The 15,329-nt window shown below is 37.0% G+C and overlaps 1 protein-coding gene across 10 annotated transcripts in view; it reads left to right on the top strand.

Moving 5' to 3' along the window:
* MFF (mitochondrial fission factor) overlaps positions 1 to 15,329 on the top strand; it is a 37,773-nt gene extending 22,444 nt beyond the window's left edge. For 4 of the 10 annotated variants that reach the window (XM_082631060.1, XM_082631066.1, XM_082631065.1 and 1 more), the window contains 5 exons: positions 1,228 to 1,386; positions 5,010 to 5,042; positions 6,560 to 6,619; positions 9,551 to 9,635; positions 10,743 to 11,598. In XM_082631060.1, the coding sequence (XP_082487186.1) occupies positions 1,228 to 1,386; positions 5,010 to 5,042; positions 6,560 to 6,619; positions 9,551 to 9,635; positions 10,743 to 10,874 (469 nt within the window). In that variant the 3' untranslated portion in view covers positions 10,875 to 11,598. Of the gene's footprint in view, positions 1 to 1,227; positions 1,387 to 5,009; positions 5,043 to 6,559; positions 6,620 to 9,550; positions 9,636 to 10,742; positions 11,599 to 12,289 lie in introns of those variants that run through there. The other 6 variants (XM_082631063.1, XM_082631067.1, XM_082631062.1 and 3 more) reach the window with 5 other exon arrangements.

Raw genomic sequence — 15,329 nt, 5'->3', positions numbered from 1 at the left:
CCTGACAGATTAATTTCTCAGTATGCCAAGATTTGGCTTAAATCTTTCCTTTTAAGTAGTCTTTGGACAGCATGGTATTCATGTTTATTGTACTTCTCACTTTGGATCATCAAGACACTGAAAATTATTCACAAAATTGTGGAGAAGATTTTGTTTTTAATTTTCTGGGACTCTGGGAATAATATTAGACTACAGTTACCCCTTCAAACATTATTGCACTTATTTTGTGGTTCCCAAACAAATACATGTTAAGTTAGAAAAATATTGAGCCCACTTCCAATAGTCCTCTTGTAACAAAACCTCATACAACAAACCAGATGCAAAGTCCATATATCAGTTAAATACCTCATATGGCTGATCATGCTCTAACATTAGACAGGCCTCTGAAAATAAAGAGTTCAGGTTAGAATTGTAAAATTGCTTCATTCAAATGCTCTCAGCTTTTAGGAGGTGCTGTCAGGGGAGCCAAAGAAATTGTGAATCGCAACTCACGTGTGAAAGAATGGTTAAGATCACTGTCACTGAGCAACCCAGCAGTAGCTGTTTAACATCCATCCTTACCTTTTCATTGTATTCACAGAATTGGGAGTAGTTTTATGTTTTAGTCATTTAGCTAGGGAGCATATGCTTTAATGTAATTAGGTAATCAAACTGCTTTTGTTAGCTTTCTGAAACTTTAATTCATCTTTAAATTTACTCGTCATAAACTCAGTTTGCTTCTTTGTGAAGTATCTGAAATGGCATTTTCATGGGATCACTTTGGATTCATGTGTGTAGACCTTGACACCGATATACCCGAATTCTCTATCTGACTGTTCTGCCCGTCCATAAGTTGCAGTGCAATGTTGTTTGTTAGAGGCTTGGTTGACTGAATTTGAATATACACACAAAGCAAAGAATGCAGCTTCTCCGAAGCTGGGGGTTGAATATACTCCTTGCCGTAGTTCTCTTCCCTCTTAAAGTTGTTCTTTCATATTCAGTTTGTTTAATTTGATGTTTAAAGCTACAGTTACAGATGCTGCATGGTAGCTGGTTTTTTAAAACAATTTAATATGTTTATTAACTTCTTTGGCTTGACTCTTTTGGGGGAAAATGAAGGGTGGGAAAAAATGGGCAAGAAAACGGTAATTCTTAAAATATGAGGTTTTGGGGAAACTGCTGAGCTGAAGTTTTATACAAATCTGACTTGAGTGTTTTTCTCTTCATTTGCTGTGCTTGTGTAAACAGTGTGACACCATCGCCACAACAGGTTCGGGTTTGTCCTCCCCGTATGCTACCTGAAGATGGAGCTAATCCTTCCTCCGCTCGTGGCATTTTGTCGCTTATCCAGTCTTCCACTCGTAGGGCTTGCCAGCAGATCCTGGATGTGCTGGATGAAAGCCGCAGGTGATCGGCCCTCAGTGACTCGCGCCAACTTTACCGCCTGTCTTTCGGCTCCTCATGAGTGGACTGTGGTGTCTTCCTTTTATGTTCGCGCCTTTGTCTCTTTCTCAGATGCAGCGGTTTAAAACAGCTTGCTTTCCTTTCTTTTAATTTGAAATTATTGTCCAAAATTCACATTTCACAAGGTTCTGTTAGCTTCTCTTCAGTCAGGGAGGGAATTCAGTTAATAACTAATTATACACGGGAAGTATAATGGTTTTTTTCCCAAGACTTTGTTGACCTGTTTTAAGTACCTGATTCCATTTTGGGATATGCTGAGGGGTACTTTTGGATTGAGTGTGCGATGTTGGACTGAACTGTACTCATTTTCTTCAGTAAGTCTTTTGATTCACTCATTTATGTTACTAACGTGGTTGGATTAGGAAGCAAATCTGAGACGCTATCAGTGTAGCTGCCAGGACGTTTTTTTTCTTTCCTCTTAGCTAGGGATTTCCAGGCCTGTACTGAAAATCCCAGGTGCTTTTTTCTTTTTAATGCTGATTTTTTTCAGTATGGATAGTGTATCTAACTTTCGAACATCTCCAAGTAAAATCAGTAGTAGTGTATACTTAGACTTGTTCATTCAAATAAATTTTTTGCCATTATTTCAAATACTTTTTTCTCCTTGCTTCATTACTAGATGATGTTTTAAAAAGATGGAATTTGGGAGCTTTTTTGGCATAGTATGAGGAAGGTACAGTCAGTTTCAACTCTAAACATTTTATGTAGTAAGTCTGTGAGTCAGTGTTTGAATTTTCATGATCATTTTTTTACACTGTTAATTTTGCATTTTGAAGAATTCCCAATAAATTTAGCTGGCCCTTCCAGTAAACCTTTTTTCTTACTTTAGGAACTGATATGTCTTATGACTTGCTCTGAACAAACTTTTTCTTATTAAGTGCTTTTGACCCTCACATAAACCCCTGGTGTTTCACCTCCTGCTGCTCGACTAGTGTTTCTGACCCTTCGCAGGGCTCCCATACGTGTGGGTCCAAGGACTTAAAGCTGTACCAGAAAGAGCATAAAAGAGAAAACTCACGGCAGGGGGAAAATTATATATACATCTATGTATATATGTATTCATGTATAGGTGTGTATGCATGTGTGGGTTTAAAACCCAAAGGTTTAGAGGCCCTCTTATCTCTTTGAAGCTTCAAGGACTATCTTAGAATATTTGGAGCCTGTAAGAAGCATCATGGTTCAGAAGGAAAAACATGGATCGAGGGAGGGGGTCAGATTTAATCTTGATCCACCCCACTGCACAGCTAGCTACATGATGGCCTTGGGCAAATTGCTTAGCTTCTCTGGGCCTCATTTTCTTCATCTATTTTTTAAAAAGAAGGGTAATACTAATATTAACCTAGTTTTCTGGATTCTTATGAGGAATCTTCCCCCTTCCCCTGCCTTTATTTAAGATACAGGGATAATGGACTCAAATTCTTTATTTAGTGTCATGGGAGATCCTTAAAAAGATATTGAATATAAAGTACCTGGCACCTGACTAATATTTCCAAAGCCCTGTTTTCTCCTCCCTCCTTAACATAGATTTATTCTTCACCAGGTATCCTCTTTAACTTTTTAATTAAAATAGGTCCTTAGAAGAGACTGGATTATTAGGTCAAATTATATCATATCAAATGCTATTATAGTGAAAATATCTGAATGAGAAAGATGTTTATAAATCCTATATAGATTAAATAATAGTTAGATGACAAAGCCCCAGTACGTTAAAATTATTTGTCCCATCCCCCTACATATACACAGTTCAGTGCAGTATATGGAAAAATAGTTGGATTTTTTTACTCCTTAATGGAAAAATTTTGCCTCAAGCTCACAAGTACAAAAATCTTACTAATTATAAAATTTACTTTGTATTATTTTATTTATAAAAAACTATTTTGAGCTTTAAGTGATTTTTTTTAATTGTAGTAAATTGATAACGAAAATTCCCTTTTCTGGGAAGGAAGTATCTTTTCTTATTCACTTAAATGAGATTTTTAAAATTCATAAAGTAGTTGTATTAATAATCCTTTGCTCCTGGATACAGGCCTTGGAGCCTGGAGGATTAGATTCTCATTAGTGTTATTGGATGCTTCCAGTTTTGAAAGTTTTTTTTTTCCCCCATTGCACTGAAATCTCTTATGATCAAATGTTCAGCAGGATTTAATCAGAGCTGTAAGTGCCAAATCAATTTTTATTTCTACTACGAGAGCTGTCTAGCATGACTTACCAGATACAAGAAATAGGAATGTGAAATTTGGATAATGTTCTATTTGCATGACTATAAAATAATGCTGCTTATAAAGTTTTACGTGCTTTTATGTTCCTTGCTCTGTACATCATTTTTTTTTTCCTTTCTGCTTTTTATTCCTGGCTGTTACGCTAATGCAATATCTTATCTTTGGTCTTAAGCCATCACATTAGGTATAGTTAAATTAAGTTAGAACTGTTTGGCAGAAAGAAAGAAAAAACCTGTCTGCCTGTTTTATTATCATAAAATAATGCATTTTCACAGTTGTTTGGCATAAGAACTGTTTTTAGTTTATACTTTGAGGGACACTGTTGAAAGGTTTATGTATTTTTGTTTTCTCATCTTGAGAACTTACATGATAGAAAACCAAGTTCATCTGAAAACAAAGTTAAATCCTAGGTATACATTAGAAAAGTTTATTTACATAGGTCAGTGCTGTGCATTTGGAAAACTGAGGTGTCAAAAATTTACCAGAACACCTGGGACAAGCACCAGGTGTGTTCTTTGGATTTAAAATGATGTTTAGTCCTTGCTAGTTATGAAGTGCTCATGTCTTCTGACACCTGCTAGAGCTCCGTATCTCACTCGCCAATGCAAAATATTAACGTTTTTAAAAAGAAACTTAGCCCCTATGAAAGAACATTATTTAAGTATTGACAGATTAGTCATGTTCAGCATGCTTAAGTTTTACTTTCAGAAGGAGCTAGAGGGACTTCCCTGGCGGTCCAGTGGTTAAGACTCCATGCTTCCACTGCAGGGGGCGAGGGTTCGATCCCTGGTCAGGGAACTAAGATCCTACATGCTGCGTGGCATGACCCAAAAAAGGGGGGGGGGTGATTATTTCTTTAACAGATTATACTAGCTTTGAATGAAAAGAATAAGAAACCAGTATGTAAATAATTTATATTTTTTGCAGGTATCCATATAAATATATTACTAGGAAGACCTAGAAATTCAAAGTTGCAGTTGAAACAGTGTTTGTTATTTATCATTTTTAAATTTAAATTTTTAATTTTTAAAATATTCATATAATTCCTGATACATCCAAACTGTTTACTCACTGTAGAAGTTTCCAGTTTTTTTTTAGCAAAGAAACATATTCTACTAAGTCAGACCATTTATTTACTCAATAATGTCAGTATACAAGTTAATGCGGGAACTTGTAGAGCCTTGAATCTCATTCCCTTTTGCCACTTTAATTACAAAACATATTTTCAAACTTAAAAAGATTTTTTAATGTATTAAGTCATATTTACAGTAGAAAGTGATACTTGAAGTTTTAACTTTGCCAAATACCTCTCTAATTTACTTTTATATTATATGTGTCAATTGCCAGTGTGAGAAGACAAAATGAAATACGTTGTGAAAGGTAACTGTATTATTTTCTGGCTCTGCGTTATAAAAGGGAAATCTCTGTGGTGGAATATGTTGAATATGGCAGATCCTTTTGAGCAATGTATGATTTTTTTTTAAAAAAGCTTTAGGTAGCACAAAGCGCTGGCTTCATTTTTCACCTTTCTTATAGTGTAGGATTGTAGTTAAGTAAGTTTTCCTGATGTCACAGAATAAATTAATTAGTAGGATGGGATGAGTTAAAAACCTGTCTCACGCATATGTAGTTTTTCACTGTTCTTTAGCCAACAAAATAGCAGTCTAACATCTGACCCGGAAGTCTCTTATCCTGCAGGTTCTGGAAAATTTCTTTAAGTACCAGTAGTGCCTTTAGGAAACATGCAAGCTAAACATTAACATGTTCTTGTATCAATTGACCTGTCATAAAATAGTGATTTGTACTGTAACCAAAATTGTACAGCTGTGCCAACTTGCAGGAAAAAAATGGTGCATTTGCTACTAAATGTTTACTGTAAGAATTGTCTTGATACTTAAATTCAGGCAAAACCTGATCACTCTGTAGAGTAGGAGACATTCAAAATAGAATGTAATGCTTCTTCAAATCCTTATATGGGTTCTATACCCCAGGCTCCTTTCTCTGGTTATAAATATTGCTGATTACTTTTTGGGGAATTGACCAGTGACCACACAGAGCTTTTGTTTTCTGATTTAAAAAAATAAAATAAAATTTATTGGAAAGGTTACTGCTTACCTAGGTAGAGAACGAATTGTCCTCTAGAATCAAAGTATGTACTCGGTGAAAATCCAGTGCACCTTAGTCTTCATTTCCAGCAGTCCTGTGTGTCGCTTCTGGTTGTCTCTCAAGGTCAGACTCACATATTTGATTGCACTTCCTGTAATGTGCTGCAGTATGCCCCTCAAAGCATGTCCCTGATCTCCTTAGCTCCAGAACTGAGGCTTGCAGTTTTCCTCTTGAGAGCTGAGGGTTTGAATGAGACACAGCTATATTAAGGTATCAGGCACTAAGCAAAATTAATGAGGTGGGAGGCAAGGAATTGTGAGAAATGGGAGTTTCTTGAAATTTTTTGTTTTTGAGATAGAGCTTTGATATCAGATGAGCAACCATGATGATTCAGGTGCTACTAACCAGTTCTTGACATGCTTCTAAAGTTGCTGGTGATTTTTTTTCCAACTAGAAGAGAGAAATTACACATTTTGAACAGAGTTGTCCTCTGTCTTGAATTTCATAAATCAGAATATAAACACCAAAAAAATTATATGCTGGTGCTATTTTGTTATGAAAACGTAGGTTCCTTTGTTTTTTACCACATTGTAAGATATTAAACTTATAAAAATCATAAAATGGAGGACAGTGAGACAAAGATATTTGAAGTGTTTGAAATATACTGTATTGAAACATACAAACATATTTGACATTTATTTGTCTTATTTTTGTCTTATTTTTGCTTTTATCTTGTTACTCTCTGGTTCCTGATTCTGTCTTGTGCCTTCTCCCGCAAAAACCTGCCTTAGACCTGTGTTGCGTGGTGGGTCTGCTGCCGCCACCTCTAACCCTCATCATGACAACGCCAGGTAAACTTTGAGACTTTGTAATTACCAGGGTAAAGAGTTGACTGAACGTGTAGTTTGCAGGACGTAATGCATGTAGTAGCCACGCCTTTATATTATAGCTTGAATCTCTACAGCTTTTCTCTATGAGTACATCCTGTTTTTCTCTGAGAACAGTGAGTCTAATCATTCATGACATTTGGCCAAAAGAGTATAAAGAAAAATAGTTGCGATACATTATCATGGGAACATCAGAGACAGGGAATTTAAACATGGTTTTAATAGCTTATAGGCGATCATGCTAAAACACAGAAAAAATAATCTTAAACCTTGTTTTATGTGCATCATTTTAATTGTTGCCTGAGGTTCTGTCCAGCATTTCCTTTTTAGTTGTTAATTGTCTAATGTCACTTTCAGTGTGTAGATAAATGTATCTGTAAAGCATCGTCTTAAATTGGGGGAAATCTGCATTGGTAACCTGAGAAGTTAAATGTTTAGAAAGAGAATTTAATTTTAAGAATTTTTGTCATCTGTTGATTAAGCTTTTCTCTCTTATTTTTGTCCCTTTCACACTTTCAGATATGCTTAGCCTGAGTAGTTATTTCTTCCTGTCATGCACAAGGACAGATAAAATGGCACATACGAATACGAATACTTCAAGGTTCTCAGGTGCCAAAATCTCATTTCCCAACTTGTAGGGTAAAAAAAAAAAAAAAGTTGGTTGGTATTTACAGATACCATTTCTGTAATTTTTTCAGAGCCAACTTTATTTATTTTAAGCAGAAATGGATTATCTGTAGCAGTAAATTTAAACTGGCAGCATTATTTCTATGATGAGAGGAAGCAAGCTGGCACGTTCATTTTTAGGCGGGAAAAGAGGGAAATACTGGTTTCTCATTAATACTAAATTCAGGTTAGAAAATTGAAAAGCATGTCCTTAGGGGTCCCTTTCCACTCTGCTGACTTGTTTCTTTTTACAATATTAACTCAGTCCGTTTTAAGTTTTTCCTTGTGTATTTCTTGTAAGTTTGTGATCCTTTTATTTTTCTGTGAAAGTATTTTCAGGCAGTGATCTGACTTAAATTTCTTACAGAGCTTTTAGCTCTGATCAATACAGGTTTTAGTTTTAAGTCAGATTACACAGGTAAAGTCTTTTGTCATATCCTTAGATTTCTTAGCAAATGAAGATTTCCTTTACAGATATTTAAAACCTTAGTTCAGGATCTAAATTGTGGGGAGTCCCTTTCAGTTATACTTCATCCTCTCTCTTCAGTCTGGCTCCCTTTACCTTTGAAGCAATTGCTTCTACTGTTTGATTTTTTTTCCCCCAATTATTTATCTCATGTATGACCTCACAGAAATAGGAGAGTTTTATTTTGAGGATAAAGTGTAGAGAATAGGAATCTTCAACCCTTATTTTTTCCACTAATTGTTTAAGAATTCTGCTTAATGTTCAAAGGAATAATTAACTCAGATGTTTGTAAAGCCATAGTTCTTAGCACCTACTAACTTAGTAGCTAACTTCTCTATCTGATGCCGTTACCCTCGGTATTCCAGTATATTTGCTCTGTTCCCATGAAGGAAGGGGCAGATTAGGAGAAAGCAAGTTAATTTAACCATAAAAAGAACATTTAGAGATTGTTCTAGATTATCTAAAGTCAGTACATACCATCTGTCATTGGAACTGCAACCTATGTAATTAAAATCAGTGTTCAGAAGGATGACACTGCAGGATTATACAATTAAAAATTGTTTTACATTATTTATTAAAGTATTTTTGAATTATTTTCAGTGGCATTTGTAACAAAAGGATTTTCTGAATAGACTTGTCTTTAACGTGTCTGGATGAAAAATATAATTCTCTTCATACACCTTTGTGTGGTAATATGCTTTTTATAATAGGGACTTGCTTGAAATATTAAAAATATCAATATTACGCTCCATGTGCCAACTCTGTAGATTACATAGGAGTAACTTTTAAATTCGGTTTATTTATAATCCACTCATTTGGAAAAGTTAATGTGCCATTTTACTGAAATAACCATACAGGGTTAAAATAGTAAGGATATAAATATACGAGGTGAATTATATGGTATGTGAATTGTATCTTAATTAAAATATATTTTAAAAGTGGAAATCTGGGCAAAGAGGAATAATAGCATTTGTGTGCATTTGTATCTCAGAAGTTTATTGTCATTCATTTAAAAATCAGTGCGCCTTTAGAAGTAACTGCATTTGAACAAGAAATACTTTTTAATGTTTCTCTAGGGTTTGTCTTAGTGGCTTTCCAGTATTATTTTATACACCACTTCTTAATTATAGTATTTAAATTCTGGATCTGAATGTAGTGACAGGATGTATTCAGGTGATTTTATAATTGCTTCTATGGAGACACAGTTGAGAATAAGTAATTGGAAATAAGAAGTGAAGAGTGGAAATGGCAAGAGACGAGACCCTGAGAGGATGAGGAGAAATAAAGCAGGATCAGAGTCTTCCTTTTTCAGCTGGAGTTTGTTTACTTTATGTTCCCTGCCGTGAGTCTCAGCAGGGACTTCTGAGGAACCACATACAGACATCAGATGATGGGAGAATTGTATTTCGTTACATGCTAGCACAGCAGCTCTCAAATCTTTTCAGCCAGGTATCCTTTTTAACACTGCCAGTCCCTCTGAGTTGAAAAGTGTCTCCTTATTATGTCTTTAGTCAGGGTTTCTTCTCTTTCTCAAACTTTCAGGACACCTTCCTAGTATTGTAGGTAGTTGTTACGCTAAGCTCTTTCCTTTCCTTTATTAGTACCCGTTCAGATTGGTAAATATTTTAGTAATTTGTACTGTTAGATACCGGTCTTTTTTAACAGTTCTCTGAGCATTACACAATATATTACATGACTTGACTTGCCAGGTACTTTTAGTTCTATTCTAATATTAAATCATATTTTTATTTCTTGTCTGCTAGGTACGGCATTTCAAATATAGATACAACGACTGAAGGAACCTCAGATGACATGACTGTTGTAGATGCAGCTTCATTAAGACGACAGGTATTTAATGTACCAAATATCATATAATCCTAAATTATATTCATATAATACTCAAAGTGGTAGTTCCTAACATTTTATCATTTTCTGTCCAGTGGAACCCATGGATTAAAATATTTTATCTATCAAACTATTTATTAAACCATAATTGACTTTCCCATTTTGATTAAAGACATATTAAACCACTATTTACATGTTTTGATCAGCATAAAGCAGTACTACCAAAATGGATTGATGTAATTCTAGCCAATAACAAAGAATCCTAACATTTTAAGCAAACCAGTGCATCCATAAATTGCTCTGAAGCTGAGATGACCCTTCACAGTTGGAGCAAGGGGCCTGGGCCTTTTAACCCCATCACAGACCAGTCGGTGGATGCATGCTACCTTCATAAGGGAGCATGAACTTGGGCAAGGCAGTTGTTCAGCCCAGGGCTATTCACAGTAGGGACCAACAGCCGAGGACAGTGCCGTCAACCAGTGACACCCCTAACAGGTAGCAAAGTAGCCTTTTAGTCCTGAAGGGCATGGGTGGCAGGTCACAGGGCCCACTACAGTAGGTTAATTATTGGGATCCTTTTAGTAACTCAGAGAAGGCATAAAACAGTTAAAGCAGGTTAAAGATGAAAAACTGAAGCTGAGGGCTTCCCTGGTGGCGCAGTGGTTAAGAATCCACCTACCAATGCAGGGGACATGGGTTCGAGCCCTGGTCCAGGAAGATCCCACATGCCGCGGAGCAACTAAGCCCGTGCGCCACAACTACTGAGCCCACGTGCCACAACTACTGAAGCCCGTGTGCCTAGAGCCCGTGCTCCGCAACAAGAAAAGCCACCGCAATGAGAAGCCCGCTTGCAGCAACGAAGACCCAACACAGCCAAAAATAAATAAAATAAATAAATTTATTTTAAAAAAAAAAACTGAAGCTGAGTGACAGAAGCTCATAAGAGAAGAGAATTTAAGTGAATTTAAGCTGTCGTGGGTAACATTTTTTCTATATATATGAAACTCTTCATGTTTGTAATAATTCTTTTTACAAATTAAACTACTTTATAAGAATCTGATTGCGTCATGCATTAAAGCTTCTGTTCATTTTTTGATGTTTTTTACTTAGATAATCAAACTAAATAGACGTCTACAACTTCTGGAAGAGGAGAACAAAGAACGTGCTAAAAGAGAAATGGTCATGTATTCAATTACTGTAGCATTCTGGCTGCTTAATAGCTGGCTCTGGTTTCGCCGCTAGAGGTAACCTCAACTTTCAAAAATATTGTCTCAACAGCTGGAAATATAAAGAATTTGCAAACTTCTTTATTTCTGTCTTTACATTGTATGCCGTTTTACAATCCCCACCCTGAAAATGTATTTCTCCCAGAAAGGATGGGGGAAAGACTTATATTTGCAGAAGTAAAGGTATATCCTGTCACTCGACTGTATTTAGTTTTAACCAGTTCTGCCGTAACACCGACTTAAAATTCTCCCTTTGCATGTTTTGTAAATAGGACCTAGTTTGTTTGTTGTTTTGTTTTGTTTTGTTTTTGCCTCATCAATCTGCACAGCTAATTCGGTGAATGGGAGAGAAAAAAGTGTACAGAAAATGGATTTAGAGAAGTGTCTGTAAAGGAAAAATAATACTTTATATTGTCCTGTTTCTCAAACACTGTTAGATTAAACAGTTTAGTTAATAGACGTTTTTGCATACACATTTCAACATTAACACTACTGAAGTCATGGTCTGGTGTCAGATTTAATAAACACTAGTCACCTTATGTTTCAGGATCACCTTCAATAAAATAATTCCTAACATTTTCAGCAGTTTAAGATGTGGGCAAAATGTGCATTTTTATTTTTATTTTAGTTTTGAAGATGGTTTTCTATAAAGTACATTTTTACTAAGTCCATGTGTGAATGATTTAAAAAACTACAGAATAAGGTACAAATGTAGTGTATTTAATAAACTGTCAACCAAAGCTATATTTGTGTATCAAAAGATTTTATTTCATCATATTGTGCTGTGAGCTATATTCCATATTATGTTTCTTTATATGCACCTAAGTTTTCCTGGCTCTGGAGCAAGTAAAGCAATTAATGACTTGGCAGGTAGCAAGAACCCGCTTGCTTCCTTTCAGATCTTCATCCTGGTAGTGGTAGGCACTGGTTTTGTTACAGCTGTTTTTGTAATTTGTAGTGTCTATAAAGTGGTTCAGATAAAAATACCTTCAGTTGTGTTGCTTTTTCCATTGTATTTAGCTGATGTACTAAATCTGATGAGATTAAATGAATCAATGAAACCAAGTGCTGGGAGCCTTTAGTTCCCAAACTTTTTTTTTTCCTTTTTTTGTTTCAGAAATGGATAGAATTTTACTTAGGTGCAGTATTCTCCATCCATCTTCAGTATCTTTCTACCAAGGCAGTGAGTTTTGAGAAAGGCAATTAGGGGAAATTCCTTAGATGTAGTTATATTGAACTGTTCTATTCTTGCTTCTCTCCTGTCCTTCCAAAAAAAAAAAAAAAATACTTGGAGGAAGGATTCTTTTCTTTAATTCCTAGGGTTTATCATGAGTTTGGTGACAATTTTTTTTACCCATGCAAGTCTTCTGACTTTTATAATATCCTAATGATATCATTAATTATATTCTATCTTTATATGTATATCTCAAGGTAATTTCTGTGAATAATTGAAACTACAAAAATGATTCAAAAAACAATGGATAAGGGCTTCCCTGGTGGCACAGTGGTTGAGAATCTGCCTGCCAATGCAGGGGACACGGGTACAAGCCCTGGTCCGGGAAGACCCCACATGCCGTGTAACTAAGCCCGTGCGCCACCACTACTGAGCCTGGGCTCTAGAGCCCGTGAACCACAACTACTGAGCCCACAAGCCACAACTACTGAAACCCGCCCGCCTAGAGCCCGTGCTCTGCAACAAGAGAAGCCACGGCAATGAGAAGCCCACGCACTGCAACGAGGAGGAACCCCCACTCGCCGCAACTAGAGAAGGCGCGCGCGCAGCAACGAAGACCCAGTGCAGCCAAAAATAAATAAATTAAATTAAAAAATATGTATAGTGGATATAGTTGACACCTCTTTTGTTGGGCAGGCATGAAAAGGATTGATTCCATAAAAGTCAAAAATGAACATGAGCAGGAATTCCAGGAGATAAGCACAAAAGCTATTTTTCTCCCTATTGACTTTTACCAAACACTGGAGACCTAGAACTTTCTCTCTTAATGGCTGTGCAGGGGTAGGAGATATAATGACATGTCTTCTTAGGCAGGCACTAGCTATAACGGGAGACTCCTGCATGAAACTCTAACCCAAAAAAACTACACCCTCAGTGAAAGGGTAAATGAGAAATCAACTTAGCATCCAAAAGGGGACAACAAAGAAACATGTCTTCACCTTGTCACAGATCTAAAAACAAAAGAGCTTGAGTCTCTCTAACTCCAAAATCAAGTCCAGCTACGCCAGCCTCCCTTCCCTAGAAGTCATTTTTCATCATTGTAAGAAAGTGGTTTAGGAGTTGAGAGGAACAGATTCACTGCTGGTCAGAATGGTCAGGAAATACTTCTTAGATACTTGAGCTGAACCTTGAAATAAATATATGATTTCAACAAGCAGAGAATGAAGAAAAGATTCCAGATGCAGGGAACAGTGGAAGAAAAGGATCCAGTCAGGGCCAGTGACAGAGTAATCAACCTACCATACTCACTAGTGCCATACAACTAAGTAGCAAGTACAAGTGTAGCGAGTACATTGTGCCACTACTTTCGGAACTCTGTTTAAAGGTTGGGTGTTTTTCACTTCTAGGAATACTTGTTGAAGCATTTGCTGGTTATTGACACTTTAAGGGATAATAATATGAAAATATATTTGCAAGAGAGCTTTCCTCCTTTTCCTGCATGAGTGTCTGTTATCCAGCTTCTTGATCATATTTGACACTGAAATTGAACTTTTTCTGGCCTCAAGTTTGGAAAAATGTAACTACCGTAACTTGTTCTTTTACTTACAATGTATTATCGTGTCAGTAAGTAGAGACTCGTGTGTGCACAGCACTGACCTCAGTAGTAAGCGGTTATAGCAGATGCACCACAAGCCCTGCTCTTAAGGAATTGACAGATTAATGGAGGAGGAGGGAAATAAGGCTTATTAAAGAATTGATTATAAAAATAATTTTATGAAGGAGAAGGTATTTGAGATATATGCCCAAGAACAGGGAGAGAGTGTTTCAGATGGTGGATGCAGTAAAAAAATAATAATAAAAGTATAAAGATTCCAAAGTGAGATTGAACATGGAAATGGAAGTGAGAAATAAAAAACAATGAGCTTTGTAAATGACTAGGTGCATGTTGTATGTGTGTGTGTTTGGGGGGGGGGGGCGTGTATAGATGTGCATTTGTAAGTTTAGGTACCGGGATAGACATGGCATGTCCCCAAAAGCCACCTCACCACAAGTGGCCTGTCGGCTTTAGGCATTTAATCCAAGGCTGCAGTTTCCACAAGACCAAAGTTGCAAAGAACTAACTTGCCAGCTATTTCAGCTGATTGTGTTACTGCCAACCATCCTTTCTTTTGCCCTCTGAAATGAGAGGCTCACGTCTCTGTTCATGACCCTGTAGAAAACTGGGGTCATCTCTCACCCATTTCCAGGCTAATGAAGATTATATGCACTGACTTGTTCAGTCAAATACAGTGAGCTGTCGTGTTTATTTTGCTTGTGTTTTAATTTTGTGGCTCTTGGCAGTTTGACATTCATTTAGTAAGCGTTGAGTCTTGGCTGAAAGCTGAGTACTAAAGATAGGATTAATTCATTCAACAAAATATTCGTAGTGGCCCTACTTTGTATCGGGCACGGTACTTGGTACTGACTCTACCGGGAGTGAATAAAAGAAACATATCCCTGTACCCATGCAGCTTATGGTCTTATGGGGGAGAGTGAAATTTAAGAAACAAGTACACATTAAAATGCTATTGCCATTGTGATAAGTACTGTAAATCAGCAGTCCCCAACCTTTTTGGCACCAGGGACCGGTTTCGTGGAAGACGTTTTTTCCACGGGGTAGTGGGGGATTGTTCAGGCGGAAATGAGAGCGATGGGGAGCAGCGGATTCTGAAGCTCTGCTCGCTTGCCCACTGCTCTCCTGTGTGGCCCGGGTCCTAACAGGCTGTGGACCGCTGCCGGTCCGCAGCCCGGGGGTTGGGGACCCCTGCTGTAAATGAAAGAACTCTAAAGGAGAGAGTAAAGGGAAGCCTGCCTTCCATTAGGCTGTTAGGGAAAGCCTCTGGGAAGAAGTGATAACTTGTGCTGAAGTCTGAAAGGTGAAGAGGATTTAGCCAGAGCTTAGGTGGGAGTGGGAGGTGGGAGCTGGCCCGAGAAGAGGCCTCTCTGAGGACCTGAAGAAGGAAAGAGCTAATGAATAAATGGATGAGAAGGACATGGTCCCTGTTCTCTTAAATTGTCTTAAAGTGATGGATTTATAAACAAAAATATTTACGTTACATTGTGACAGGTATGATAATCGTGGTTTGGGTAAGTGCTAACTTAGTTTGTTGAAATCATGCACTCTGGGAAGGCTTTCTCAAGTAGTAGATTTTTAAGCTAGACCTTAAGGATAAATAGGTATTTATAGGAGCATAGGAAGAAGGTCTTTATACAGTAAATGGGTTCAGAAAAAAATGCCTATAAGTTCTTGATGTTACT

The sequence above is a fragment of the Mesoplodon mirus genome (assembly GCF_964341445.2).
Source record: "Mesoplodon mirus genome assembly, chromosome: 8".
Classification (NCBI taxonomy): Eukaryota; Metazoa; Chordata; class Mammalia; order Artiodactyla; family Ziphiidae; genus Mesoplodon; species Mesoplodon mirus.
Note: the sequence above shows the minus strand (reverse complement) of the source record. Positions and strands in the feature narration are given on the sequence as shown.